Source organism: Furipterus horrens, unplaced genomic scaffold, assembly GCF_987537825.1.
Source record: "Furipterus horrens unplaced genomic scaffold, mFurHor1.1.pri manual_scaffold_13, whole genome shotgun sequence".
In the NCBI taxonomy this organism is placed as follows: Eukaryota; Metazoa; Chordata; class Mammalia; order Chiroptera; family Furipteridae; genus Furipterus; species Furipterus horrens.
In genome coordinates this window covers 43,316,269-43,343,867 of record NW_028327183.1, presented here as the reverse complement: position 1 = coordinate 43,343,867, position 27,599 = coordinate 43,316,269, and the positions used below count along the sequence as shown (strand labels likewise).

The window sequence follows — 27,599 nt, the reverse complement described above, 5'->3', positions numbered from 1 at the left end:
ACAAATCAAAAGAAGTCATCTGTCATGTCCAGAAGTATTTTTGTTTTTTAAGTGATATTGTTACAGAGCCCCTGGGCTGCTCCAATTAAAAACAAACCCACAGGCTCTTTAGTTAGGGGTCCGATTGCCCGCTGCCAGAATTACAACTCTTAATACTTCAGTTGAGTGAAAAGAAAATTGTTTATTTAACAGTTACACATATCCTTGCCTCCCCCCTACCAAACCTAGCCAGCTTTAGGAAGGTCAGAAACACCGTTTCCCTACGTCCCAAACACAGTTCAGCTTTACCAGCGGCTGCCAATCATTCAATCTGATTGGGGAGGTCCTTTCTGTGCTGTGGTGCCCTTCAGCTCTCAATACAAAACCGCTGGGATTCTCAGCCTCCTTGCAAACTGTTTTCTTTCTGTAAACCGCGTGGATCTCCTCTCCTTCTCCAGAGCACCCCTGGGAACACCCGCCAGCGAGGGAGACAGCCCCAGAGCGCGCTGCCCCTAAAGTGTTCGCAGCTGCCTATATATCCCTGACTGCATCCTCTGACGCAGTGGGTGTTGCCAACAGTTCTGACCATTCACAGAACCCCACGTAGGCTCTGTGTGCTTTCCATAGCGTCCCCTGGTTCAAGACTCCTCCCATCCACCTGAGGCCTTGGAAGCATCCAAGCAATTTTGCATAATGAAAGACACCAGCCACCAGCCTCAGGCATGAGGAGGCATTCTGAAAGCTGCTTCCTTCTCCCCATCCCCCAGCCGCAAACTCCAGGGATTTTTGGACTTCCCTGTTTCTATAACAGTTTCCCCCTTCTCAGACTAAGACCCTTTATAATCTTATAAAGAACAATGGGCGAAGGTCTCATGCGCCTCTAGCTGCTTCCTGCTGGACATGACCGTCGTCCTACCTACTCTTGGGCCTAGAAATCCCTAATAAGAGTAGGGGTTGGAGGGGAGGGTGACCTTCCCATATGGGGAAGGATCTTGCAGACTCCAGGTCAGTTGGCTGTTTCTGGGTAGTGGCGTGCTCGGTTTCCAAGGGCTGGCACTGTTGGACTAGTTGGCATCCTTGTTGTGTCCTGAGGGCAATAATTAAAAGGTATACTTAGGCCAAACAGTGTTACAATAATACATCACTATTTTTCTAGTCATGGGATAACAACAGTACATATTCCAGTTTTCCAAAATTCTCCCGAGTGAGCTGCCCTCAGAGACTTGCCCAGAACTGCTTTTATTAACCCTGACATACTTAGCAATGGCTATAACCTGAAAAATCTCAAGGACCAGTAAACATATATACCACTCAGGCATCCATAGTTCTATTACTCCCAGGAGTTCTTAATCGGACAAACAAATCTAGTATCCATGATGCCATTATTTCAGAAATGCTCAGAAACTTTAGCAAACAATTTTACTTCTCTAACCCCTTCCCAGTTTTATTTTCTTTTCACCACACAGACGTACTTTGGCGGCCGGCGCCCTCGGAAGGTGTCTCCCAAGGGGGTTGATCTGCCACGGGCAATTATTAATGTCCCATCTGGGGTGCCAAATTGTTACAGAACCCCTGGGCTGCTCCAATTAAAAACAAACCCACAGGCTCTTTAGTTAGGGGTCCGATTGCCCGCCGCCAGAATTACAACTCTTAATACTTCAGTTGAGTGAAAAGAAAATTGTTTATTTAACAGTTACACATATCCTTGCCTCCCCCCTACCAAACCTAGCCAGCTTTAGGAAGGTCAGAAACACCGTTTCCCTACGTCTCAAACACAGTTCAGCTTTACCAGCGGCTGCCAATCATTCAATCTGATTGGGGAGGTCCTTTCTGTGCTGTGGTGCCCTTCAGCTCTCAATACAAAACCGCTGGGATTCTCAGCCTCCTTGCAAACTGTCTTCTTTCTGTAAACTGTGTGGATCTCCTCTCCTTCTCCAGAACACCCCTGCGAACACCCGCCAGCGAGGGAGACAGCCCCAGAGCATGCCCCCCTAAAGTGTTCGCAGCTGCCTATATATCCCTGACTGCGTCCTCTGACGCAGTGGGTGTTGCCAACAGTTCTGACCATTCACAGAACCCCACGTAGGCTCTGTGTGCTTTCCATAGTGTCCCCTGGTTCAAGACTCCTCCCATCCACCTGAGGCCTTGGAAGCATCCAAGCAATTTTGCATAATGAAAGACACCAGCCACCAGCCTCAGGCGTGTGGAGGCATTCTGAAAGCTGCTTCTCCCCATCCCCCAGCCGCAAACTCCAGGGATTTTTGGACTCCCCTGTTTCTGTAACAATATGAGAACCTAGAAACACTTAGGAAGCAAACCAAAGGCTGGGTCTTCCTAGGTATTTATGAATGTTTCTGTTCAATCATCTATAGTTGCTTTGCTTCCAGCTAATTTGGCAGCATTTTTTTTAAAGCAACTCACCTTTATTCTTTCCAATGCAGGCAACCTGCTTTGCTAATAAACAACTCTCTGGCATTCATATTCCATTAGTTCGATAGGACTAAGTTATTAACTTAAGAACAACTGGCATAAACAGGTTTGAGGAAGTGCGCAGATGGGAACAGAACTGCTTAGTCATAACAGCCTGCTGCCTGGACAGCAGGTTTTGCAGAGGACATGAACGGTGTCTTTCAAACAGGCACACCGGGTAAGCAAGGTGGCTTCAGAGAGCTGTACTGTTACTAGTAAGAATTTCAGCCTACGTTTTCATGTCGCATTCTAACATGTTTTCATTTTGCTCATGCTGGAGCATATCCTGGTCCACCTTTCTCCACGCTTAGACAGTCCTAGGAATTCGTACCCGTACATATATCCTGATGGGATCTGAGGGGTGAAAAGGCATTGACTAGGTGGATGGTCAGTCTGGAGACGGCAGCAGGGGCTGCGTGATTCTGGGATGTAGAGGCCACGGTGAGGCATCTGTGTTTAAATCTAAGGGCACTGGGACGCCATTGGATAGTTGAGATTAGTGGAATGAGAAGCAAGGTGGTAAGAGTTAGGAGACTGTCTTCCTGGCAAGAGATCTTGATGGCTTAGACCAAAGAGAACAGTGAGAAATGAGGGTTTCTGGAGACCAAGGAGGCTTCTGTCCCTGTGGTTCTTTCTCCTTCCTGCTGCCAGTCGTGGGGTGTCCTGATGTGATGATTTTCAGGGCTCTGGTGATACTGACCTTAAAGTCCGGGTCCGGAGAACACCGCCTTCCTATTTGGTCATGATCTAGGCCACATTTGGGGCTCTGGGCTGGGCTCCAGTCAGCCCTGGGAAGTCCTTGGGCAGGTGGCTTAATTGATGGGGCAAAGGTGGGAAATGTGACCCAGAGAAGCACTTCCCTTTGCATTTTACTGGTCACTCCTCTGTCTTGTTTGCTGGTGGCCTCTCAAAGCCTGACCTCTAAAGGGATGGAGTGTCCAAGCCTCCATCCACATCCATGTTCTTGGTAATCTCATTCATTCTCATTGACTCAAAAGCTGAGGACTCCCGAAGTTTTATCTCCAGACCCTCCAATCAGCATCCTGAACGGAAGTAGGGATTTCTGCCTCCCAACCCCCCTTTCACTAAATGGCACCTGGGAACAGGCAAGAACCTGGGCATCGTCCATTCACCCTCTCTCTTTTCGCTCATCTCTGCACAAGTCCTTTGGGCTCCAGCTTGAAAATACATTGTGACGATGACTGTCTCCACTGCAGCCGCTCTGCCTGTGACGTCCCGTGTCCCCTCACCTGGATTATTGCCACTGTCTCCTTTCTGCCTTCCTGTTTCCACTCATTCTCTATAATCTTATTTTTAACACAGCAGCCAGGGGGGCCTAACAAAAGTTTGAAATATTTCAAAAGTTACTTTTCAACAGGCAACACTTACATATGGAAAAAATTCTAAATAGTCTGAAATAGTACATAGGAGTCTCCCTTTTACTGCCGTTCCCCTCCCCCGCTCCGCGTCTGCTGCCTTCTCTCCTCAGAGGTGACTATGGATTCCAGCTCCTTCTGTATTTTTGTATAGATGTTGTATGCATGACTGTGCATTCTATGACTGCTTCGTTTAAAACAAATGAGACTCACTCTCCGGCCAAAAACCTTCTGGTGGTTCCCCAGCTTCCACTGCTCTCCTCCACCCTCCCTCCTCTACAGCCTCATCGGCTTCCCTTGGTTTTCCCTCCACTCGGAGGACTTGTGCCCTTGCTGTTCCCTCATCTTAGCACACTCTTCCAGTCTGTGTTGAACTGCAGGCTCCTCGAAGGTCACTTTCCTCGCTTCTCACGGTCACCACCCCACCGCTCTGTGCATTTGCCCTATTCAACCCTCATCACAAACTGCGATGTCATGTGTTCCCCGACGGACCATGGGCTCGGCTCTGTGACGGCCCTGGTCTGTCGTCGCAGTATACTTAGCGCCCAGCACAGAACTGAAATTAGTATTACTAATAATGATTGATAGAAAAAAGCAAACATTTAAGTCGTCACTGTGCTATGTATCGATACTAACACTTCACTGGTTCATTTGACCCTGAATAACCACTTTGGGGTTAGCAATTATCCACATTTAAGAAACAGGGCAATTTAAGAGAGAAATCATACACAACTACTAGACTAGTAAGTGAAAGTGCAGTCACTTCCTTGAGTGAATGAAGGGAGGGAATCAATGAATGGCCGTGAGAGGCGGGAGCAAGGAGCTGCAGGAGGCGCAGAAGGCGGTGGGCGGAGCCTAGGGCGCCGGGCCAATGGGTACGCAGCTGGGACTTACGGCGTCTCCTGAGGCCGCTGGCCCAGCCCCGGCCGCGCGGGGGCCGCCGGTAGTTGTGGTCCCCTGCCGACTTAGCCACGTCACGGCCTTAAACCTTAAGTCCTCTCCTGGTGCACAGTACGACCCGTATCCGCAAATCTCTAGGTAGATTGCCTCGCCCCCAGGTCCATTATTCCTTCCAACCTCTCTTCCCGAGAGCTTCTGTAGTCCCCCGGCTCCGCGTGTCCGGGACTCAGTACTAAGTTTTCCAGATCCCGCCCTCCCCAGCCCACAGCCAACTTGGTATCGCCTTCTACGTTTAAGTACCCGCCCCCCGTTCGCCCTTTCGTGGTATGGCCTTCTTCGCTAGAGTCCCCTCAAGTTTTCTCGCACGTCCTCTCGGTTCCTCCCGCCCTTGCTCAAGCGGCCCAATATAACTCGCAATTGCCGTGTTCCCCGCCCCACACACCCTCAGCGTGCCCCAAGTTCCCCAGCCGTATTTTGGTTCGCCCCGGCCACGCCCCCTCACGGACGCTCTTGGTAAGCGCCGCGCTCCCCCGCTCGCCGCAGTGGTTCGGCCGTGGCGACCCCTCTCCGGCGGCGCGTCCCCCGCGCTTGGTACAGTCCATCTCGTCCCCCCGAAGAGCCGCGCGCCCGCGCCCCTCAGTCGGTGCTGCCCGCAGCCCCCTGCGCGGCTCGTGTTGTCCTCCCCAAGTCTGCTCGGCCCGCGCCCGCCATGGTCCGTCCGCGCCGCGCCCCGCATCGCTCCGGCGCTGGGGGCCCCCTCGGGGGTCGCGGCCGCCCTCCGCGGCCCCTCATTGTGCGCGCCGCCCGCTCGCGCTCCTGGCCAGCCAGCCCTCGGGGCCCAGAGCCGCCGCGGATCCGGGCCCGCTCGGCCCCTCCCATGGTGAGCCCCCCGCCATTTTTCCAGAGCCTTCCACGGCCCCGCCCCCGGGCTCCAGTCTTTGTCCGCGGCCCCCTCCTCTGGGGTCTCCCGGGTGGCCCCGAAGGGTGGTCTCTTCTGGGGCTGGGTTCCGCCGTGGAACCCCTCCGTGGAGGCGCTGGGTTCTCCCCTTTGTTAGGCGCTCAAGCGGGGGTGGCGGGGGTGGGGTACGGGGGCGACGAGGGCTCAGATTACTGCTGACTCCGAGGCCGGATTTAAACGCGGGGTGGGGGCTGGCTGGCCGGCCGACTACAAACGTTGGCCGGTGCGCGCGCTTGTTTTTCCAGTTGGAAAGTTCGTCTCTCTCCGGGCAGGAAATGTGGAAATGAAGGCAGGGTCGGGGGGACGGTGGCGAGAAGAGTCGCGTCTTGCCCTCGCGCGCCCAGGTGTTGCACCCGGGGGCGTTGTGCACGGCGCCCGTGGCGTGTGCGGCCAAGATTTGCTCGCGCGCCCAGATGTGGGATGCCCTCACACATAGTAACAAGCCCAGACCTTAAACATAAACATCGAACTTTGCAGGTACATGAAGCTACACACACTTTCCCTGGCCTTAAACCATGCACATACTTTGCAAAATCTTCATAAAGCCTACCTGGAGCGGTAAAGCTGCAGGTCCCGACGTTTCGTGCACACGCGCGCCCGGATGTGCGTGTTACCCCAGGCTGGCGCTCCAGCTCGCTTCTTAACTCCACTGCCCCAACCTTGTGCAGGCTCGGAGCCTCAGCCGGGCTTCCTCCCATCTTACACACCCAGACTCGGAACATCTCCCCAAACTTTCCCTTCTCCTCCACTGCCCTCCCCTCTTTCGTCAGCATTCACATCTACTTATAAGGCACTTCGTGGATCCTTAAACATCCCTCATTAAGGCTTTCACCCTTTCCAGTGCTAGATAGGCTTTCCTGTGCAGTAAACAACTCAGATGTCAGAGGAGGCCTAGCTACTTTGTGCAAACTCTCGCCCAGAGGGGAGGTTGCCTTTAGGGCCGCACTGAACCTGGCCCTTGGCCTGCCCATCCTGCTTGGTGTCGGCAAGCACCCCGGGTCTTTACAACCCAGACCAAGACCTTCCAAGTCCAGCGTGGCCAGCCTGCCCTCCCTAATCAGCAGGCTTGAGACACGTGTCCCTAGAGCTGGTGACTGATGGGTCCTCAAGTGCGTTCACCTGGAATTTCCAGCTGGGCGCTTTCGCAGTGCCCCAGCTGTGGCATCTGCACACCCAGGGCGTCTGTATCCGTTCTCCGTCTCAGACACACTCCAGGGATGGGCACGCGCCACGTTCTGCACCGAGATTTGCCCCTCTCGTCCCCTGCAGCTGCCCAGGTTCCAGGACCACCTGCCCAGATGGACAGCATGCTTGCTCGTTTTTTTTGTTGTTTGCTTTTTTAAGCCTCCCTCTCCAAAATAAAACTTTTCCTGCCTGTTATTATTCTGGGACAGGAGGCATCTGTGTGCTTTACTGGAAGTGCCCTTCAGTAATAAGGTGAAAGTTGTGTTTTGGGTTTTTTTTTTTTTTTCCCCCTGCCTGGAGGCCCTTAGTGAGATTTTCATGGGGTTCCTGCTGCCAGGTTGTTCCAAAGCCTTCATGTGTTTGCTTGAGATGTTTTTAGTTTAAAAAAAGATGGCTGGGAGAGAACCCTGTGAGTAGAACGTGTAGCTTTCCTTGGCTTTACTGCTGGAACATTCTGGTGTCCTGCAGACGTTCTTGAGACGCTGTGTCTGAGGCCCCCCCAGGTGTGTCACTGCCTCGTCCGCTTGTGTCCCTCCCCCCTGGATGCTTCTGGACTCTGTGCTCTGGTCTCCGCCTCCCCGGGGTCAGCCTGACAGGGCTGTGAGCGGGGGTGCAGGAGGGAGGGAGCAGGGGCCCAGGGCCGGCAGAGAGAGGTTGGCGGGAGCCAGAGGGAGAGTCTGGACTTTGTCTCCACAGTCAGGAGGAGCTTGGAAGGGCTTTGAGTGTGGGCGGGACAGGCAAGCCAGAGTGCCAGGTGGACAGACAGAGGCAGCCCAGGCTGGCTTGTGCGTTGTGGGGGCTTCAAGGAGACCCTGGACCCCAGAGAGCTGGCTTCTGAGTTGGGTCTTAATAAAGGGACTGAGACCTGATCAGACCAGGAGGCTGGGTGAGTGGCGCCTCCTGAGCGGGGTGGGGTGGTTTCCCAGTCCCAGAGCTCAGCTGGAATGCAGGCTGGTGGGGGCGCGAGCGGGCTGCTGGCTTTCAGGGACCTTTCGTGGGCCAGTGCGGGGCTGACGAGCAGGCTCTGGGAAGAAGGAGAAAGATGGGATCAGCCAGCAGGGTCCTGTCCCCTGGGATGAGGGGTCTGGTTGTTGTTTTGGGCCTTTCTGAACAGGAAGTCTGGGCTTGAACTTTGGGATCTCCTTTCTGGGGTGTGGGGGAGACAGCTGCCCTTGTGGTTGTCCCAGCCTCGGTTTCCCCACCCTTCTTCCACAGAAAGGTGCTCGGGTCTTCGGGGCCCTGGGCCCCATCGGGCCGTCCTCGCCTGGGCTCGCCCTTGGGGGCCTGGCGGTGGGGGAGCACCGGCTCAGCAACAAGCTGCTCGCCTGGAGTGGCGTCCTTGAGTGGCAGGAGGTGAGCAGTCCCTGTGGGGCGGGGGGTGCCTCAGTGGGGCCTGCCTGCTGCTGCGGGTGGGGGGCGGGCCCGGGCACCTGGGCCGCCAGTGAGGCTTTTGCTCCCGCCGCAGAAGCGCAGGCCCTTCTCTGACTCCAACGCGAAGCTGAAGCGGACCCTCCCCTGCCAGGCCTACGTGAACCAGGGCGAGAACCTGTGAGTGCCCGGCGGGCGGCTGGGGGCCGGGGCCGGGGGCCGGGGCCCCCCCTGATCCTCTCCTCCCGCAGGGAGACCGACCAGTGGCCCCAGAAGCTGATCATGCAGCTCATCCCACAGCAGCTGCTGGTGAGACCCGCCCCAGCCCCCCAGCCTGCTCCCCGAGCACCCCCACCCCCAGCAGTGACCCAACTGTCCCCTTGTTGCCCCCAGACCACCCTGGGCCCCCTGTTCCGCAACTCCCAGCTGGCGCAGTTCCACTTCACCAACAGAGACTGCGACTCCCTGAAGGGGCTTTGCCGCGTCATGGGCAACGGCTTCGTGAGTGCGGCGGGGCCGGGCGGGCGGCTGAGGGCGGGGCTGGGGCCCGCTGGGTGCCTGGGTGACACCTTGGTGACGGTGCGGCAGGAGGCAGCTCTGGTGGGACAGCGCGAGGCCAGGGCCCAGGGTGAGCCCCCTAGGGGCCGAGGGAGTCTCTCGTGGCGTTGCAGGCCTGTCTGTGATTAGGTCTCAGAAATTCTCAGGGGAGCGGGGTAAAGGGACCTGCCCGCCCCGGGCTCCCGTGGCGGCCAAGCTGAGGGCTGCCTCAGGGACGTGAGGGACGGGGGGACAGGACTACCCTTCCTGGGGTCCGGCAGGTGGCAGGGACCTGGTAAAGGGGGGTGGCCCAGGGTCAGACTGAGCCAGGAGGAGGGACTGGTCTGGCTGGGGCTCAGCTTTCTCATCTGGCAGGTGGGGGGACAGGACTTTTCTAGGGGCCACTGCCGGGACCTTTGTCACGTGATTTGAGTACATAGTAAGTGCTCAGTAAACACGAGCTGCTTTGGGATTTGGACACAGATGTCAGGAGTGAAACCTGGCCTGGTCCCTGCAGCCCCCGCAGTCCGGCCTGGCCGGGCTTCAGCAGCGCCCTCCCCCAGGGTTCTGGTTGGGGAAGGAGGCGGGTGCCGGGGAGGGGTGGACACAACGTCCAGAGGACGCGGCTCTGGGGTCCCCTCCAGTACCTTTTTCTATTTGGAACAGGCCACCCCTTCCAGGGGTGCTATGTGCGCCGTGACTCATGTCCAGGTGGCGCTCCCGTCCCTCGCGCCTGGACAGACTGGGGGGTGGCTGTTGTGGGGTCCGTGGTCTGACTGGTCTCCCCCTCACTCGGCATCCGGAGGAAGCGGAGTATGTGGGCCCTCGCCAGCAGCTGCCCCTCAGCTCTGTGGGGCTGGGGTCACGGGGGTGTGGGTGGGACCGTCCCGAGGGTCCTCACACCCCATGTGGGCTGCAGCCCCGACCTCAGATTCACAGGTGGGGCCACTGAGGTGCGAGTTCGCTCACCCAGATGTTTTGGCCGCCCACCTTGTTTTGGGACCGTGGGGTCAGCTTGGAGGCCTTCGTCCCGTGACGCCAGGGGCAGGCTCCTGCGGTCAGGGAGGGGCGTCTTGGCCTCCTTGGTGGCGCTAAGGCCCCTGACCCCCCGGCCTCCCCGCAGGCGGGCTGCATGCTCTTCCCCCACATCTCGCCCTGCGAGGTGCGCGTGCTCATGCTCCTGTACTCGTCCAAGAAGAAGATCTTCATGGGCCTCATCCCCTACGACCAGAGCGGCTTCGTCAACGCCATCCGGCAGGTCATCACCACCCGCAAGCAGGTGCGCCCTGGGCCCTGGGCCCTGACGTGCCAGCGAGGCCTGGGTGGGTGGAGGGACCGGGGGTAGCTCCTGGGAGGAGGGACACTTGTGCGCAGTGGGGAGGGGGCAGATGAGGCATATTGTCATGGGGGTAGTGAGGCTGGGGGCCCTGGAGGGCGACCATGCATCTTACCAGTGTGTCCCCTTCTCCCAGCGTCCCAGTCTGTGCGCCGTTTTACAGCTGCCGTTTCTCACAGGCAGACCTGTGGGCTTTGCACCCCGGGCTGAGGGGCTGGTACTTGTCCGGGGCAGGTGGGAGCTGTGGAGGTCAGGGTGGGGTGGGGTTTGCAGGGCCAGCTGTGAGGAGCCTCTGGGGCTGGGGACAGACTGGAGGCTGAGAAGCCAGAGAAGGCGGGGCTGGGCCGAAATCTGGGGGGACAGGCGGAGGCAGGCTTGGAACCAGTGGGCTGGGGGACGGGAGGGACGCTTGCATGGGGCCAGTGGCACCAGCCCCGCCCTGTCGCCTGCAGGCAGTGGGACCTGGTGGTGTTGCCGGCCCTGTCCAGATTGTTAACAACAAGTTCCTGGCGTGGAGCGGAGTCATGGAGTGGCAGGAGGTGAGCTATGGTGGGGCCCAGTCACCCCTCCTGACTCCGGGCACGGCCCCCCCTGATGTCTCCCCTCTCCCTCCCCCCAAAGCCCAGGCCTGAGCCCAACAGTCGCGCCAAAAGGTGGCTGCCGTCGCACGTCTACGTGAACCAAGGGGAGATCCTGTGAGTGTCGGGCTGGGGGCGCGGACGTGCCTCTGGGAGGCCTGGCCGCCTGACCCTTGCCCCTTCGTGCCCGCAGGAGGACCGAGCAGTGGCCGAGGAAGCTGTACATGCAGCTCATTCCGCAGCAGCTGCTGGTGAGGGAAGGGCGGCGCGGGTTCCACACCTGGGGTCACGGGGCGCTGAGGGGGCTCCCTGAGAAGGGACCCTGGAGGGCCAGCTGGAAGAGCGCCTCCCGGGTGGAAGGAGAGCAGTGAAAGTCCCCGGGTGGAGGCTGCAGGCCTGGCTTTGCAGGGTCGCAGGACCTGTCTGAGGTTTCGGCTGGCACTCAGCCGCCGTGTGGGCAGGGACAACAGGGAGGGCAGCGCGGCAGGGGACTGTCCTGGGTCCCACAGAGCTGTACCCTCGGCTTCCCTGCAGACCACCCTGGTGCCACTGTTCCGGAACTCCCGCCTGGTGCAGTTCCACTTCACCAAGGACCTGGAGACGCTGAAGAGCCTGTGCCGGATCATGGACAACGGCTTTGTGAGTGGGGCGGAGGGCAAGGCCCAGCAGGAGAGACATTTACAGATGGGGAAACTGAGGCTAGAGGCATGCCAGCGCATGCTGGGCAGGGACTTAGGCCCCGAAGGCCTGCACTGGCCTGTCCCCCAGTTTCCGCGGTGCCAGGGCGGCATGACCGAGCCCGTCTCTGCTACCAGGTCCTTCCCTTCCCACCTTCCTCCTGTGCTCCCAGAGGACAGGGCACCTCGTCACTCCAGGTTTTCCCATGGAAAACCCGAGGCTCCTGCAGGCCCCTCGCCAGGCAGGGAGGTGTGTCCGCTCCCGACTCTTCCTGCGGGGCTGGGATGCCGTCTCCCACGGCTGTCACTGTCCCTTTTCAATTTCTGTCACGTTGGGTCAACATTGTCTCACTGCTGTTTCTTTTCCATCCACGGAAGTGACTCAGCTGTGTCGCTGTGTATTTGAGAGGCTGGTGCCTGAGTTTAAAACCGTTGTACCCCAGGTCGGCCCTTCCGTCCACACACTCGCGTGTCCACGTCAGACCGACTGTCGGCTCAGATGCGGGGCGGGCGCGTGCCCTGGGCTCACTGGTCACCACTGTCCCAGTGGGGCACACAGGGCCAGGGCTGCCCCTCTGGGTTCTGGCGGCCTGCGAGTCCTCGGGTGCTCCGCCCGGTCGGCTGACCTGGGACAAGGGGAGGAGACCCAGCCTCGAGGGGAGAGGAGCCGGGGAGGTGGCTGCGGAGCACGTGGTCCCTGTTACGTGACGCCTTGTCCCCGGTGGAGAGTGGCTAGTGCTCTGGGCTCCTGGAGCTCTGCTGCCCGTGGCGCCCTCTGGGGGTTCCGTGAGGCGAGGGGGCGGGGGCCTTAGTGCTGGAGTCCTCCCACGGCGCGTCCTACGCCCCAGGCTCCGTTTCAGGGCGGGCTGTGTGCTTGTCGCTGCGGCGCTGGCCCTGGACGGCCGTCTCTGGGCTTGTCTCTGTCCCCGAGTGGGAGTGAGGTCAGAGCAGTCGGGACGTGCCCGGCTCACACGCGCTGTGGCGCTGGCCGCTGTGGTTCCCACCGGCCGCGGCGGGGAGGGGCCCTCGTGCCTGGGCGCCCGTGACGCACGCCCTGTGCCCGCCAGGCCGGCTGCGTGCACTTTTCCTACAAGGCCTCGTGCGAGATCCGCGTCCTCATGCTCCTGTACTCCTCGGAGAAGAAGATCTTCATCGGCCTCATCCCTCACGACCAGAGCAACTTCGTCAACGGCATCCGGCGCGTCATTGCCAACCAGCAGCAGGTCCTGCAGCGGAACCTGGAGCAGGAGCAGCAGCAGCGAGGGGTGAGGCGGGAGCGGGCCCCCGGAGCCCCTCACCTCGGGCCCTTCCTTCACGCGTCCCCTTCCCGCTGACTCCTCCCTGGCTTCTTCCCCCGCAGATGGGGGGGTAGTGGCTACCCCCGGCCTGGGTCCCTCCAGGAGTCACAGACGAGGCCCCCGCAGAGGCTGGTGAGTGGCAGCCAGGACTTGCACATGCTGGGGTGTGGGAGGAAGTGAGACCCTGGCCTCATCAAGATGGAAAAGAGAGCGAGAGTTGTGGCCGGCCATGCTCGGCTCCTTCTCCAGAAGGTGATGGGAGTGGGATCTCCAGGCGGGGCAGGAAGAGGCCCTTCCCTAGTCCGAGAGCCCTGCAGGCTCATGGGTCCCAGCCACCAAGTGGGGCGGGGGCGGGGGTTACTGGGAGCCCCGATCCAGGCCCACCTGCTGTCCCCTGCTCCAGGTCAAATGCCTCTGAGCAGGGGCCCCTGGAGAAAACTGCCCGGCGGGATGGAGGACAGCATCCTGAGAGGTCTCCGAGGACAGTTCCCACCATGTATGTTTCCCCAATAAAGTCTTTTAAAAGCCCCCGGGGCCACCCTTGTCTGTTGCTTGTAGCCATGGCCTTGAGAGCCTCCTTCTTGCCCTTCGTCCGAGACCTTCTATCCTGAGGTGGGTGAGTGGTGACTGGGGCGAGGCCCACCCTTCTTCCCAGCAAAATGCTGGCCCAGCTTAAAGAAAGAGAGCATTTATTGGGGGGCAGGGCCAGGCAGGGGCTGCAGGGGCTCAGCCCTCGGAGAACTGGCGGTACAGCCGCTCCAGTGGAGGCTCCACGTGCAGCCGGAACGGGATCTCCAGGACCTCGGAGAAGCCTTCGGCCAGCGTCGGGGCCTGGAACTGCTTCCTGTGGCAGAGGGTGGTGAGGGGGGCCCGGCCCTGCTGCGCCCAGTGCCCACCCAGTGCCCGCCCAGCGGAGCCACCTCTGGCGGCGCCTACCTGTAGCCGAACATGACCACGTCAGTCACGGGGGCGTGAGAGGAATCCGTCATCTCCCGGAACTGTGGGGGGCAGAGGTCAGGCTGGTCAGGCTGGGCGTGGGGGGGCCGTGGAGGGAGGGGGCGCGGGCACTGACCCGGGTGTTGTGGCGCGCCTGTTCCAGGGTCGCGCTGAAGAGGAAGCAGCGGCAGGGGACACCCGCGTCTTGGGCGCACTTGATATACCTGTGGGGACAGGGCTGGTAAGGGGCCCTGAAGCCACCCTACAGCCACCTCCCGTGGGACCCTGGTACCTGGCCCGGCTCGGGACGTCCGGGTTTGTGTTGTCGATCACGACCCGTTTCCTTTGCTGGAGAGCTGCCTCACATGCGGCCACGCAGCGCTGCCATGAGCCCAGAGTGTCCTGGGGTGCACGGAGAGCAGGTCACAGGGTCAGCGGGGACAGGGATGGGGCAGGGGTGGGGGCCAGGGGCAGAGGCCCTGAAAGAGCACAGAGATGTGAGGGGAGCGGGTCCCACCAGGAGATGAGCAGTGACAGGAGGGGACAGTGAGTGGACAGACGGGTGCAGCCGGACCTACCCTGTTCACGTGCACGTATCCAGCAGACACGAGGTGCTTCTGGAGGAAGGTGGACTTCCCAGCTGGGGGGTGGGGGGGGGGCGTGTCAGTGGGAGCCCCAGGAGGGCCACAGCCCCTAGGGGTCAGGGTTCAGGGTGTCTCACCGCCAGGAAATCCCACGGCGACAACCACCTCAGGGTCGGAGCTCAGGATAGAGCTGGACTCAGGCAGGCAGAGTGGCCCCGAGGCCGAGACTGTCCTCTGGGGGGGCAGATGTGAGGTGTGAGTCCCCTCCTGACTCTACCGGCCGCCCGCCCCCGCTCCCCTGGGACTCACCGGGTCAAAGGCTGGGAGCTCGAAGCTGGCCACCGGCCATTTCAGGAAGAACTCCTCTGGCGTGGCGAAGGGCAGGCCCAGGTTGAGGGCAAACTGGGGGTGAGGGAGGCGGTCAGGCAGGGATGGGGCGGGGCCCGAGCAGGGCGTGGGGGCGGGGCTTACCAGGCGGTCCGCACAGGAGAAGTCTTTCTTTTTGCGTCCGGGGGCCCAGTTGGCCGGGCGTCCAGCCGCGTCTAGAATGCAGAGCGCACACCTACAACCTCAGGACCCCCAGCGTCGGCCCTGAGGGGCCACACACTTCCCCGCCCCCAGGCCTTTACCTCCCACGAAGACGCTGTCCCCAATGGAGATGGGCACACCCTCGTTGGCCTGGGGAGGGACAGGAGACAAGGCCATAAGGAAGCTACTCCCACACCTGTTCCCTGAGGGCAGTAACGGGCCCCGTGGAGCACTGGGCCTGACCACTGACCACTCCTGCCCCGCCTCGCGGGCACCTGTGTCAGCCGGACTCGCCGTCCGTTCCTCTCACACCCACCAGAGGGCGCTGGTCCCCGCTTCTGTGGACAGCCCTCCCCCAGGGGGCCTCACACAATCTGACACCTGCCCCCCTTCATCCGCCGTAAGAGCCTCCTCACTGACTCCTTAAACACACTGGGCTCAGTGCTTTGCATCTGTTGCGACTCGTCTGGAAGGTTCTTCAGGAACTCAGCCGTCCACCTGGCTCCCTCCCTCGCCACCGTTAGCTCCGACTCCAGTGGCACCTGAGACCCCCACCGTTGCTGACCCGGCCTCTGCCTCCCGCCGTCTTAGTCAGTCTCTGAGTACAGCCTGCAGCCGTACTTGGGCCAAGTGTGCAGCTTCGGACGGACGCGCGCACAGACCAACGAACTCTGCCACTAGTTTTCAGTTGAAGGTCATTGGCCTCACATACTGACGAGGCCGCGAGAGCTAAAGACCAAGACAGCGAGGACCACAGGAGGAGAGGAGAAGAGGGAGGCCAGGGGCCATCGCCCAGGGTGTGGAGGCTGGGCAGGAAGTGGGGATGCACTAGGGGAAAGGAGAGCAACCACGAGGCTGCGGCTCACCTGCTCCCGCAGGTGGTCCCACATGCCGATCATTGGCTTCCGGTACAAGCCGGCGTGTGTGGCAACCAGCACCTGTGGGCCAGACGGGGTCAGACACCATTCCTCCTTGAGCACCTCAAGCTCTTCAGGGACATGCAGGGCCCAAGGATGCTTCACCAACCCTCACCAATCAAAGGAGCTCCCAGTGTCACTTATGCTGGGTTTTTGTCCCCATAACCACATGCAGGACCTACCCCCTCTCTCTGGGTCTCTGTCTTCCTCTTTGTCTATTCCCTGGAACTCTACCTCCCCAGGACTCTGTTCCCGCCCTCTCTCAAGGTTCCTAGAATTCTGCCACCCCGACTCTTGACTCCCTGGATCCGTCTCCCCACCTCCCCCAGGTCCCTGTTCCATTTCCCGTCCCTATCCCCTCTATCTCTCGGTTGCAGTACCCGCTCTCTTCTGGATCCTGTCCCCTCCTCTCCAGGTCCTTACCCACCCCCTACCAAGTCCCTGTCCCACCTCTCTCTGGGTCTGTCCCAGCCTTCCTTGCAGCTGTACCTGAAAGGGGACTCCCAGCTTTTCCACCACAGCTTCCACCTTGGCTTTGAACTCCTCTGCCGACACCTTCCCACGTCCAATGCCCATCTGGTTGGTGAAGATCACCAGCTGGGGAGCAGACGGGTGTCACCCAGTGCCCTCTTCACCATGCCCTGGCCTTCCCCACAGCCTGAACCCACCCACGCACATACCTTGTAGCCCTCCGCGTCCAACTCCCGGAGCTTACGTGGAATCTCTAGGTACAAGATCCTAGGGTGGCAGGAAAGTGGCAAGGTGAGCTATGGCCTGGCAGAAGCCTCACCCACCCCCTTCTCCTTCCTGCCTCTTATCACCTCCAGTCACTGGGGCTGGTGGGAAAGACCTTCCCAGAGCGTGTGGTGATGAGGGTCCCATCCAGATCAAAGCCGGCTACCTGGCATCACCAAGAAAAGAACAGCAGTCACACATCTGATCCCCTCACTCACAGACTGGTACATGGCAACCCTTACAGATGGGGAAAGTGAGTCAGGGAGCCTACACATTTTATGTGAGGACAGATACATCAAAAATGCACCCCTGAGGCCTGAGTGCAGAGCCTGAAATCTCCCCTTTACTATTTCCTATCTTTCCTACTCCTTAGTATTCCAATCTTTACAATGGGGTTCATACATCATCCACTCCGTCCTCCACCACGAAGGGCCAATAACGGTGCAAACAAGGCAGGAGCTAAGTTTTATTTGGGTGTTACCTGCACATTGGGCTGCGCTACCTGGTTTTCATGATTCCCCATTTTACTGGTAAGAGAAAAGGGGCTCAGAGAAAGTGGTATAACAGCATTTGAACTTGAGTCTCTGGATCTAAGAAATACCATCATAAAGCTCATGCTAAAATGCTCCTGATCATTGCTATGGTTACAGGGTGGTTACGGGTCAGGCAGAAGCAGACATGCACGGGTTCATTCTCCCAATGCTTACAAACCTCTGAATATACCGTCAGGTCCACTTCTCAGAAAAGTGGAGGGGAAGAGAGGTTAAGTGACCTACCTGAGGACACACAGCAAACGGGGTTGAGCCCCTTAGTTCCCAGCTTGGCCCTCACCTTGCCCCGGGGTTTCACCCCAGGTGCAGTGAACACTAGCAGCTTTTCCAAGCTCTCCCAGGCAGGGGACGACCTCCGCACTCGCTTTTTCTCTTGTTCAACATCCTCCTCTTCGTTTGGGGTCACAGGAGGGGTGCCGGGTGGGGTGTCTGGCTGGGATTCCGGTGTGCGGGCTTCTTGCCAGCGCAGGATCAGCGGGTAGAGGCCGTTGACCAAATATAGTGTGTCCCCCACTGCGAGAGAACCCTCAGATCCCGGCTTCATTTCCTGGGTCCCGGCAGTTGAGGGGTTAATTCCCAGCTGCAGAGATATATGGAAGAGCTGAGACCAGATCCACTCCACCTGACTGCCCAGCCCCCAACCTCCAATCAATCAACACTGGGATAGGACGTGCCTTTCTCCACCTGCCAATCAGACCCCTAAGCCCTGCCTCTTCACTGTATACCACCAATTAGGGCTTCGGAAAAGTTACAGGTGTTCGGTTTTATCAAATTGAAGCAGGCAACACCTCAAGATCTTTACTGGCAACACCTGCTTCCCTCCTAGACAGTTGTTTCTATGGGCCCGTTCCCTCCTGGGTTATTTCTCCCGGATCCCACCTCCAGGCTCTGCTGAGGGAACTGGTACCTGTTTCACAGCCACCGTCCGAGTCTCAGGGTCAGCGACCAGCTCCACTGAGGGTTGAGAGGGTGGAGTCAGGACATGTGTGATCGCTTCCCGCATTACCGGGGAGCAAGGCCAGCTTCAGGCCACAAGATGGCGCTACAGCACCCATTCAGGAAGAGGAGGCAGTTCAATTCTAAAAGGGATTGGCTCCCTCCTTGACATGCAGTAGCCAGATCAAGGCCTTAGCATTGCCTGTGACGCTGGTCTTCGCCTAGGGACAGGGTGGGAATTTTTCTGTATAGAATTGGTGAGGAGTCTGGCTAGAAGCAGGTCAGGGGCGTGGCCCGTTACCATTCATCCCTGCTTAGCAACATTCATCGCTGCTTAGTATTTTTCTCCAGAGGATCGGCTTTCTCCTTGACAAGGGTCGTAGCCTGACTCAACCGTTCACGGTGGCCTGTCAGCATCCTTCTCTGCTCAACGACAATTGTCTCGTGAAAGGCTCAATAACCCCACCCAGGGATCTGCTAGTTCCAGGTCAGACACAGCCTTTCTCTTCTTGTGCTCCCCAGAGGACAGGTGACAACTTCAGGCCTGGCTGCACCACACAATCTCGCCTGGTGGTCAAGCATGTCCTTATCTTTCCCAAAAAGTGTACCCGTCCCGGAAGTAGGCCACACCCCCTCCAGTTCAGGCCCCGCCCCTGCCTACCTTGGTTTCTGGAGCACTTCCGGTCGGTAACTTGGGTCAGGGGTCCCCGGCCCAGAACCAGGGCTTGCCCGTCCGTGGGCAGGAAGATAGGGGGTGCTCCCCCAGGGGGGCTCTCCAGCCATAGGCGGCTAGTGGATTCCATCTTGGCCATCCTGTGAGCCAGCCTAAGGGCAAGTAGGTAAACAGGTTTGGATGGCAGATCGCCTTCAGTGGCCAAAGGAAGTCCCGCCTCCTCCCGTCCCCTTCACCAGGAATTCCCTCCATCCGCTAAAGGCTCGGGTTACCTCACCCACTCGCCAGCCTCGGGCTCGCGCTGTTTCCCCGTCACGACGTCCGGCTCGTTCGTCGGAAAGCCGGACCCCTACGTCCCAGGGCAAAGGCCGAGGACCTCGCGGGCTGCCGCCTCGGCCCAACGCTCACCCGTGCTCTAGCTCACTCCCCACTTCCGACCGAAGAGGTCCTGCCAGAGGCTCTTGGCCCGCAGCTCCGCCCGCGGCTTTCTGTTTTTCGGCGGACGGAAATGACTCGTTCTTCGCGAAGAGGAGAAGCTTTAGAGCTCCTCCCACGACCTAAGTCCCGCCCCTTCCCACACCTCTGGCCCTTGCAGTCCCACCGCAGTTCTGACCTTCATCTCTCTTGCTGCAGAGTGAGGCTCAGGCCAGTAGGGGGCGATGACCCTCCGCTAAAGATTCTCTTACAACTAAGAATTCATTCCCTTTGCAGGAGATACTTAGTTACAGCGGGAAACTTTTTCCCGATTTAATGATCATTGGCAGTCGAAGAAATCCCCGCGCTCGACAGCATTCCTACCTTCCGCATGTTGACTTTTTTTAAAATTTACTTTTAAATAGAGGGGAGGGAGGGAGAGGGAGAGAAACTTCTATGTGAGAAAAGATACATCGACTGTTGCCTCTCGCACGCCCCAACTAGGGACCTGGCCGGCAACCCAGGCATGTACCAATGGCGACCTTTCGGTTCGCAGGCCGGCAATCAATCCACCGAGCCACACCATCCGAGGCAGAATTCCTACCTCCGATGCTGCAATTTTCTCATCTATAAAGTGGGGATAATCGTTTCCGCTTCGCGGAGTTACTAGTAAGATTAAAGCAGTTAATACACGTTAATAATATATGTGTTTCAGTGGTAGTTTCCCCGAAGTCTTGCCTATTGCTAGCATTCCTCCGGTGATTATTTAATGAGACACACGTTTACTTAGCCCAGCCCTACCTTAGAACCAGGTGCCACTCGTTCTCTAACCTCCAGCTGCTTTGTGGCAGAAAACTCCCGGCCCAGCTGGGGACTATGTAGGTTCAGGACACCAATTCCGATTTCAACATTCATCCTCCCACCCGCCTGAAAGACTGGGGCTCTATGGTCAATAGGATTCCCAAAGCATGAATCTCCACTTTCTTATCTGTAAAAGGGGGACAGTAATTACCACTCCCCTCTTCACAGTGAAAGTCAATGAGGGGCTGTTCAATCGACTCATGGTTTGTTGAATGAACGGACATCCACAATACAGCTCATACTCATTTGACAAGAGGTAAAATCTTTAATCTCATAGCGCTCCTCCCAACTCGCGATCCCCATCCTCCACTCTCCCCCCGATCATCAGGGCCGGAGAGTGAGGGCCCGTGCCCCCCACCTTGGGTGGACGAGGGCCCTTTAAGGCACCTGTGGGGGAAGGAGAGAGGGGCGGGAGATGGTAACGTCTTGTATACAAGGTCGGGCTTCGATTGGCAGGCTGTTATGGGATGGAATCAGTGAGTGCGTAGACGCAGGGACAGGAACGGGCCATCCCTGAGGAGGGGGCCAGAGACCAGTCATCAGGACTTGGTAAAAACGACCTCAGCCCCAGCAGAGTGAAGAACGTAAATCTAAGGCCATAGGCCAATCCTGGGCACAAGAGGTGGGCTCGGCCACGCCCCCAAGAGGCTGGATCCAACCAGGTAGGAGAACTCAGGAAGGGCGGATGGTAACTCTTGAAGATTGGTCAAGACCTTCAGGGTTTGAGCCAATCAAAAGAAGCTGTCCATTTACCAGTCGAAGTGGAGCGCCGCCAACCAGTCCTGTGGCTTGGCTGTGCTCTTCCAGGGACGGAGCCAATGCCATGGGAGCAAAGCCCTTGTCGCTAGGCGGAAAACGATGCGAGTCGACGCAGTTAGGGCTTAGAACTAGCCACACGGATTGGCGAGAGGGCCAGTCCCCTAATAGAAAGAATCTGTCGCCGGGCAGAAGAGGCGACAGAACCTATCAGGAAACTGGATAGGTCCCGCTCCTCGACGGAGAAGAGATGGTAGGAAGAAAGGACGGCGGGGATTGGCAGGGGCTGGTCAATCCTGGGTCCAGGGGGGAAACCCTGGAGGCCGGTCCCGGATCTGACTCGGATTGGCGGTCCCCGGGGGCGGGGCGGGGGTGTAGTGTAGAACAGGGCGGACGCTGGGTTTGGCCGGGAGGCTCTCTCCCAGCGCCTCAGTATTTCCTTTTCAGCTTCTGGAAGTCGCTGGTGTTGAGTCGCGGTCGCGGCAGGTCCCCGAAGACCTGGGTGTCCTCGGCCTCCCGCAGCACCAGAGCGCGCATGCTAGCCGCGATGCGGTCCAGGTCCGGCGAGGAGGGCTGCGGGGGCAGCGAGGCGGACCGGGTCAGCGCCCGCAGTGGAGGCCACAGTACCCCCTCCGCCTGCATGCCCACCCCTACCCCTACCCCTACCCCCACCCCGGTGATCAGCAGCTGCACCCTGGGCTCCACGCCCCCTTCCAGCACTTTTGCCCCTACAATGCCCATGGCCAGTACTCCCTTTGCCCAGCCTTGCACGATATAGCACCTTCCTACTTGGCTCAGCCACCACCTCCTCCAAGAAGCCTGCCCGCCCTTCTCCCCATCTTGGCCTGGACCACCGCGTTCTAGCTCATTCTCGCACAGTGTGAGAGCTATTCATCTGCTGACCACCAGGCTGTGTGTACCCAAAGGATCTCACATCTAAGGATTTGGGTTTGGGATTCAGTCATGTACCAATCAGGCATCTGCCATCCACCAGCTATCCACAGGGATTTCACCCTCTGTTGAAGGCTTCAGTCTCCCCCTTTGCAATGACTGCTCAGGCAAAGTGAACTGTCACGTCACCTGTGCTGTTTAGAAAGGATCCCTCTCCGTAGCAGCCTTCAGCACCTAGTACCTCTCTTATATCCCTGTCACCCTGGGCTGGGCCTGGCCCCCAACAGAAGCTGAACCTGAACCCGTTCAGAGACCAGCCCAGGGCCTAGAACTCAGGCCTTGAATGTTGTTCATTAACTCTGTTTCCACCAGCAGCAAACAGGGACAGCAGCAGCCCACAGACCCTGCCACTGTGTAAATGAGGACACTTAGGGGAGTCACAGGGACAGGGGGTGGACCAGGGGACCCAAGGCCTCCTCCCGTGGAGCCCATAGCTCCTTTCCAAAAGGAAGCTGGGTGCCAATCCCGGCTCTGGCCCTTACAGGCTGAGGTATTAGGTTAGTCACATGTACTCTTGCTGACTCAGTTTCCGCTCTGCATCACCCAGGCCAGCCCAGGAATTGCATATGCAGGATCACAAGGGAAGAACAGAGGACAAGGTGGGGGCAGACAAAATCCAGGTGTGGCTAGGAACATTGGGGGTGGGGGAGGGGTGGAAGGTGATTGAACCCCACTGAACCTCAGTTTCCCCATCTGAAGGGGATACCAAAATCCTTGCACCTTGCCTGCAGTATATAGTCTATAAATGGAGCTGTTCCTGGAAACAAGAGAAGGCTTTCTCTACAAGACACTGGGACACATTATAAGGCTACAATAGTTAACACTGCATGATTCTGGCCCAAGAACCTCCCTGGTGAGGAAGGAGGTGGATTAATCCTATAAAATGTGCCATCCATGACTGAGGGCTTCCTGGAGGAGGTGACTCTGAGCCATTCCCACCACCCACCTCCCATTTGCCACTCACCGGCCCATTCTCCTCATCTGATGACCGTGCTTCTGTCCTCTTTTCCTTGAAAGGCCAGATGGGCACGGACACAGGCAGGGACTTGGCATACTGCTGTGTGGGCAGGGCTGAGGCCGGGGGCACGGAGTATGCTGTAGGGCCAGCGGGGGTCTCCTCGCTCAGGCTGCCGTCTGAGAAAGAACAGACTTCAGCCTCTGTTCCTGCACCTACATCCCTGCCAACACTCCCCACCTCAACCCAGAACATGGGGACAGCCTGTGACACTTACCGTCTGTGCTCTCAGGGTCTGACTCGCAGAAGGGGGGCAGGTTCTGGAGCGTGGCATCCTCGTCCATCACAAAGAGCCCTGTGCATGGTGTAAGAGGCCCAGGCTAGTCAGGCCCCCTCCACATGCCATGCACCCTGGCCTCCAGTGACCGCCTCCCTGCTCCCTGCCTTGGCCAGGCCCTTGCAAGCCTTGGGGTTTCTGGAAATATTTCCTCTGCCTGGAACACCCTTTCGCCATTTATCTGCCTGGTCATCAGCAGAAACAAATCTAGTTTCTATCTGTTACACCCTCAGGTGAAAAGCAACTGGTTGAACAGGAACTCTGTAAGGTCTATTTGCAATGAACTGACTCAAAATACTGGTTAAAATAAATATGAGATTATTGTCTTGACCGGTGTGGCTCAGTTGGTTGGGCACTGTCCTGCAAAGCAAAAGGCTGCAGGTTTGCTTCCAAGTCAGGGAACATGCCTGAGTTGTGAGTTCGCCTGGATGGGGGACATAAGAGAGGAAACTGATCGATGTTTCTCTCCCTCCTTTTCTGCCTCCTATCCCCGCTCTAAAAATAAATAAAATCTTAAAAAAATGAAATATGAGATTATGATGATCAAATGGGAACCTAAAGGCACAGGGAGGTTAAGCCGCATGCCTGAAGACTCCAGCTTCCACAGAACCTCAGGGCTCAGAGCCAAGCAAGTCCCAGCCCCCTAGGAATCCTACTGTGGAGGTAACTTGCCCAGCAGAGAGCCACCCCGGTCCCTGCCCTCTGCGCCTCTCACCTCCGTTATCACTGACGCCCAGCCGCTCCCCAGAGGTCTCTGTCTCCGTCTCTGTCAGCTCGTCCTCCCTGTCTTCCTCCCTGGGCAGGACAGGCTGGGGTGGGCTCCCTACAGGGCTGGGCGGCTGTGGTGCTGGTGGGGGCCCTGGGGGCCGGGCCGCGGCGGCAGCCCTGTGGGCCAGGGCGATGTCCTGAAGGCAGTGGCGGGCTGCCTCGGCCAGAGCCCCACGGCCATGGGCTGCATAGGTGCAGGGGCCTGGGCAGGGTGCCGGGAGCGGCACAGCGGTCAGCAGCACCAGCTCCGTGCCTGTCCGCACCCGAAAGCGCTCGGCAGCCCCCACCACGGCCTCCCACAGCTCCTCGGGGCGCCCCGAATCCATCCGCACCCTGCGAGGCAAAGTAGGACAGAGCGGGGCTGAGGCTGGGCCGATGGTGCCAATGCCACATGGCCCCAGGTGTCCACCTGTTTCTGGACACCACGCCCGCCCTCCCATCCACCAGCCCCAGCTGAGCTCAGCATCATCTCCCAAACTGCCGCTCCCCCATAATTCCTCCCCATCCAGACCTCAACCCTGCAGCCCCAGCCCCCCTGCCCCACAGCCCCCACCTCTCCTGGCCCTGGCCCTGGGAGCCACCAGCCACAGATGAGTGAGGTTCACTTGAGATGTGGCAGGCCCACAATGAGAGGGGCAGCGCATGTGAACGCCACACTGGGTTCTGAAGACTTACCACAAAAAATTAGGATGTAAAATATCTCATGAGCAAGCTGATGCTGATTACACATTGAAATGATGACATGTTAGATAGACTGGCTAAATAAAATATATAGTGAAAGTGAACGTCCTCTCTTTTCTTTTTACTCTTTTTAACATGGCATTTACAAGGTTTGAGATTAGATGCGTGTCTTGTATTAAAGTTGATTGCACGGTGCTACTCTGACCATCATCCCAGCCTCCAGTCCCTCTGCCCCTGGAGCTGACCCTGCCCCTCCCCAGCATCCCTCGGTTACAGCCACTTCCACGTATCTGGGGCCCAAGGCCTTTGGTCAAGATGCCTCCCCTCCCATACTGGGAGCACTGGTCCTCCATTTATTTATTCTTTCCCTCACATCTAGATCAGGTCAACCCCCCAACATTGCCCCGTGGGCTCCCTGAATATCTGAGCGACCCCCATTCTAGGACATATCTCTCTGAGGAGTAGTCTGGGTCCACGTCCATCTCTCCAACCAGTGTGGGAGCCGCTGAAGGCAGACCTGTCAGGTTCATCTCTGAGCCACCAGCAGCCTTGCCCAGCACACGGCTGGTCTGAGAGTGGGACTGATCAGAAAATGGTGTGCAGGCCCTGGCCGGTGTGGCTCAGTTGGTTGGAATGCCATCCCATAAACCTAAAGGTTGCAGGTTCAATCCCCGGTCAGGGTGCATACGAGGCAACCAATTGATGTTTCTCTCTTACATTAATGTTTCTCTCTCCCTCTCCCTTCCTCTTGCTCTAAAAGCAATGAAAAAATGTCCTTGGGTGAGGATAAAAAAAAAAAATCTAAAAACAAAAAAAGAAAGAAAATGGTGTGCAAGTTGCCGTCTGGCCTTGGCCCACAAGCTTTTGTTTTTCCTACAAGACTGGGCCTCAAAAGGGAGGCCAGCAGAGCTCACGGAGGACAAAGGCCTTGCCAAAGTTACAGTGAGAGCACAACCAGCACCTTCGTGACAGACGCTGTACACTCGCTGCGCGCCAGGCAGGGACCTGAGTGTGCCATCAACGCCCTCCTCCACCCGCTCACCAGCTGCAAGAGGGAGCAGCTGTTATCACCCCACTTTACACCCACAACTGATGCCCAGGGAAGTCCGTGCAGGACCAGAGGCAGACAGCTGGTGAGGAGAGCTGGGCCTCGGCTCTGGCAGGCTGCAGCCAGAGCCTGTTCTGAATACCAGGATGCCCTCCTGCCTCGTTTGTGAGGAAACATTGACGATCTGCTCGTGCAGAAGGGGAAAGTGAGGCTCAGGAAGCCTCAGGCCCTGGCCTGAAGGCGCACTTCTAGAAAGAGCAGAGGCAGGGCCAGCACTGCTGTCTGCCCAGCTCGAAAACCTGATAGCCCTGGGAGGCGCTCGGGGTCTCTCAGCCACTCCCTGAGTCGCCCACATAGGATGGGGGCGGAAACAAGCCCGGGACAGGGAAATGACTGCTATGAAGGCACACAGCTGAGCAGTGCTAGGCCTGGGGCTCTCACTTCCTTGGAACATCAGGAGTATACACCTGTTTGTCCTACATCTTAGCATAACCACAGAGCTGCAAATAAAGAAATGGAGGTGAGTGGGTGCAAGGGTGCCCCCCCCACCTCAGAGAGCAAGCACAAAGAGGGGGAGGGCGCAGCACACCTCTTTGGGGGCTCTGCAGTCGGTGACCCAAAAGGAAAGAAAACAAGACTTGGGGGCTCTCCCACCATTACAGCTTCTGGAGGAAGTCAGCATCCTTCAAAGAGCTTAGATGGAGGACTTCTCCCCTCCCCTCAAATGGAGCGGTTTAAGATGAGGGAGAGAGGAAAAGGGAATGAGAACGGTCCCCCGGGGGACGGGAGGGAGAGCTAAGGTGATGGGCCTCTTAGGAGGTCAGGCTGTAAAGTGACGACACTGACTCCAGGAAGAGGTGAAGGAGAAGTTCCCAGAGGAATGAAGGATGCTAGTGAAGCTCCCCTCTAATCACCCGTCAAACTGGAAGTGCCACCCCAACTCCGCTAGAAGGTGAGAGGAACTCAAGGATGCACCCCGTGGATGAGAAAGGGGTGAATGTCTGAGGTCTTTCTCCACCGCTAATATCTGCAGCACGCCCCGGGCCCAGGGAAAACCCACTTCTCCAGATGGAAAACAGGAAATCCCGCCCAGGTAGGGAGCAGATCCGGAAGTCCCGCCTTTAGGCTGGTGAGGGGCGTCCCGAGACCCCCACTTCGCCCCGAGGAACCCCCGACCCTAGGGACGTAGTTCACAGTCAAAGTAAAAATCCTAATGCGTCTGAGGGCCGGAACATAAGACTGTCTGGGCTTTGCCTCAGCTCAGAGGCGACAGTTCACGTCACCGACCCCTTTCCAACGCTCAGCGTAGGGTCGCTGGACGACCTCTGCCCCTTGATCTACTCAGGCTATATCCTTCCCGAGAACGGCTCCTCCTCCCAGCGCCCCTGTCCTGGGGACCGCCAAAACCTCCCCACACCGCGGTATACAACGCCGCCTCCACTCACGTGCCCGTAGCCAGCATGGCCGGCCCGGCGCCGTCATCGCCCTCAAAAGACATGGCCTCCCCATGCGTCACTTCCGCGTAGTTGGCCCACCCCCGCGCTGCACACACCACTCCCCCAATAATGGCTGCCCGAGACCAAGATGGCGGCAGTGGCTTCATCGGATCCCAGTGGGGCAACGGCGGAAGCAGGATGCCCATAGAAAAGATGGGAAAAAGCGTCAGCTCGTTCGAAAACAAGCCTCTACCATTTCGATTTGACCCCAAGAAATATGGCGGCCTGCACATACACATTCAGAACCACAGTAAAGTAAGGCAAGCGATCTGACGTCCCTCACTTATAATCAACCTCTTCCACTTAAGTGGAGGAATGGAATGCCGGTTAATGACACGGTCACCAGCCTGACATGACTTGCCCATAACATAATTGAGCTTTCCAGCCTATCCCACTTCGGCACCAAGACTGGCAAAGATCCAACAAGGTAGTCTCTCCAGCTTCAGTTTGCCCAACTTCAACATGGGGGTTCAGGCGGCTTTCTATCACGTTGACTTAATAATTCGTCTGGGATCGCTTCGTTCCCGGAGTTACTGACGGCTTCATTCCGTTAACCCGAATCCCTCAGCGGCTGTTGTGATGTACAGTTTCTCTCACCTTCTTTTCCTTTCTCGGTTTCTTTTTTCCAGGACCTCTCTGTTGCGCCCCGGAGAGGGATGGGACTGCCCCGCGTTAACATGATCTCAGCTGACCGTCCTTATCTGTGCCCTCAAGGAAAATGACACCTCTTTGGCTTCGATGCCAGTATACAATATGGAGAAAAGAGTAGGCGTTTTGGATAGTTTGAGCGAGGGGGCGGAGCTCCTGGACC

The 27,599-nt window shown here is 58.1% G+C and overlaps 3 protein-coding genes and 1 long non-coding RNA gene across 7 annotated transcripts; 1 reads left to right on the top strand and 3 right to left on the bottom strand.

Annotated features, from left to right (window-relative positions):
- Window positions 1-161: 161 nt before the first annotated feature.
- LOC149994802 (uncharacterized) lies at window positions 162-10,173 on the bottom strand. Its single transcript, XR_016507878.1, has 3 exons — window positions 9,763-10,173; window positions 6,233-7,891; window positions 162-1,066 (listed from the first exon to the last, which is right to left on the bottom strand). It is a non-coding gene; the product is annotated as an uncharacterized LOC149994802 (long non-coding RNA).
- PTOV1 (PTOV1 extended AT-hook containing adaptor protein) lies at window positions 5,419-13,189 on the top strand. The gene is made up of 13 exons (XM_090261245.1): window positions 5,419-5,604; window positions 8,083-8,220; window positions 8,333-8,415; window positions 8,487-8,544; window positions 8,629-8,736; window positions 9,896-10,051; window positions 10,561-10,647; window positions 10,730-10,803; window positions 10,880-10,937; window positions 11,221-11,325; window positions 12,431-12,628; window positions 12,724-12,793; window positions 13,065-13,189. The coding sequence occupies exons 1-12, from the start codon at window positions 5,434-5,436 to the stop codon at window positions 12,733-12,735; spliced, it is 1,248 nt and encodes a 415-aa protein (XP_090117371.1). The 5' UTR covers window positions 5,419-5,433; the 3' UTR covers window positions 12,736-12,793; window positions 13,065-13,189.
- A 144-nt stretch (window positions 13,190-13,333) lies between these two features.
- Window positions 13,334-19,068, bottom strand: PNKP (polynucleotide kinase 3'-phosphatase). Of its 2 annotated transcripts, none has more exons than XM_090261244.1 (17): window positions 18,930-19,068; window positions 18,510-18,673; window positions 17,820-17,866; window positions 17,193-17,492; window positions 16,448-16,527; window positions 16,307-16,364; window positions 16,116-16,223; window positions 15,576-15,647; window positions 14,811-14,859; window positions 14,653-14,723; window positions 14,491-14,583; window positions 14,319-14,415; window positions 14,176-14,237; window positions 13,890-13,999; window positions 13,734-13,821; window positions 13,598-13,659; window positions 13,334-13,505 (listed from the first exon to the last, which is right to left on the bottom strand). In XM_090261244.1, the coding sequence occupies exons 2-17, from the start codon at window positions 18,658-18,660 to the stop codon at window positions 13,388-13,390; spliced, it is 1,566 nt and encodes a 521-aa protein (XP_090117370.1). In that variant the 5' UTR covers window positions 18,661-18,673; window positions 18,930-19,068; the 3' UTR covers window positions 13,334-13,387. The 2 variants fall into 2 exon arrangements, with proteins under 2 accessions (XP_090117370.1, XP_090117368.1); XM_090261242.1 differs by having other exon boundaries at window positions 18,799-18,998.
- A 969-nt stretch (window positions 19,069-20,037) lies between these two features.
- On the bottom strand, window positions 20,038-27,501 carry AKT1S1 (AKT1 substrate 1). Of its 3 annotated transcripts, none has more exons than XM_090259608.1 (5): window positions 27,386-27,501; window positions 23,511-23,896; window positions 22,736-22,813; window positions 22,468-22,637; window positions 20,038-21,125 (listed from the first exon to the last, which is right to left on the bottom strand). In XM_090259608.1, exons 2-5 carry the CDS (start codon window positions 23,887-23,889, stop codon window positions 20,982-20,984), a joined length of 771 nt encoding a protein of 256 aa, XP_090115734.1. In that variant the 5' UTR covers window positions 23,890-23,896; window positions 27,386-27,501; the 3' UTR covers window positions 20,038-20,981. The 3 variants fall into 3 exon arrangements, with proteins under 3 accessions (XP_090115734.1, XP_090115733.1, XP_090115735.1); XM_090259607.1 differs by lacking the exon at window positions 27,386-27,501 and adding an exon at window positions 26,738-26,805; XM_090259609.1 differs by lacking the exon at window positions 27,386-27,501 and adding an exon at window positions 24,239-26,416.
- Window positions 27,502-27,599: the final 98 nt, after the last annotated feature.

What these genes read in the sequence shown, in the direction of transcription:
- PTOV1 (XM_090261245.1), top strand. Translation starts at nt 5,434, where the DNA reads ATGGTCCGTCCGCGCCGCGCCCCGCATCGCTCCGGCGCTGGGGGCCCC. An exon ending in GCGTCATGGGCAACGGCTTC is followed by an intron (nt 8,737 to 9,895) that starts GTGAGTGCGGCG and finishes GCCTCCCCGCAG; the next exon opens with GCGGGCTGCATGCTCTTCCC. An exon ending in GTGAACCAAGGGGAGATCCT is followed by an intron (nt 10,804 to 10,879) that starts GTGAGTGTCGGG and finishes TCGTGCCCGCAG; the next exon opens with GAGGACCGAGCAGTGGCCGA.
- PNKP (XM_090261244.1), bottom strand. Translation starts at nt 18,660, where the DNA reads ATGGCCAAGATGGAATCCACTAGCCGCCTATGGCTGGAGAGCCCCCCT. An exon ending in GGGTGAAACCCCGGGGCAAG is followed by an intron (nt 16,528 to 17,192) that starts GTGAGGGCCAAG and finishes TGGTGATGCCAG; the next exon opens with GTAGCCGGCTTTGATCTGGA. An exon ending in GATACGTGCACGTGAACAGG is followed by an intron (nt 14,000 to 14,175) that starts GTAGGTCCGGCT and finishes CGTGCACCCCAG; the next exon opens with GACACTCTGGGCTCATGGCA.
- AKT1S1 (XM_090259607.1), bottom strand. Translation starts at nt 26,790, where the DNA reads ATGTCTTTTGAGGGCGATGACGGCGCCGGGCCGGCCATGCTGGCTACG. An exon ending in AGACCCTGAGAGCACAGACG is followed by an intron (nt 22,638 to 22,735) that starts GTAAGTGTCACA and finishes GTTCTTTCTCAG; the next exon opens with ACGGCAGCCTGAGCGAGGAG. An exon ending in CAGATGAGGAGAATGGGCCG is followed by an intron (nt 21,126 to 22,467) that starts GTGAGTGGCAAA and finishes CTGCCCCCGCAG; the next exon opens with CCCTCCTCGCCGGACCTGGA.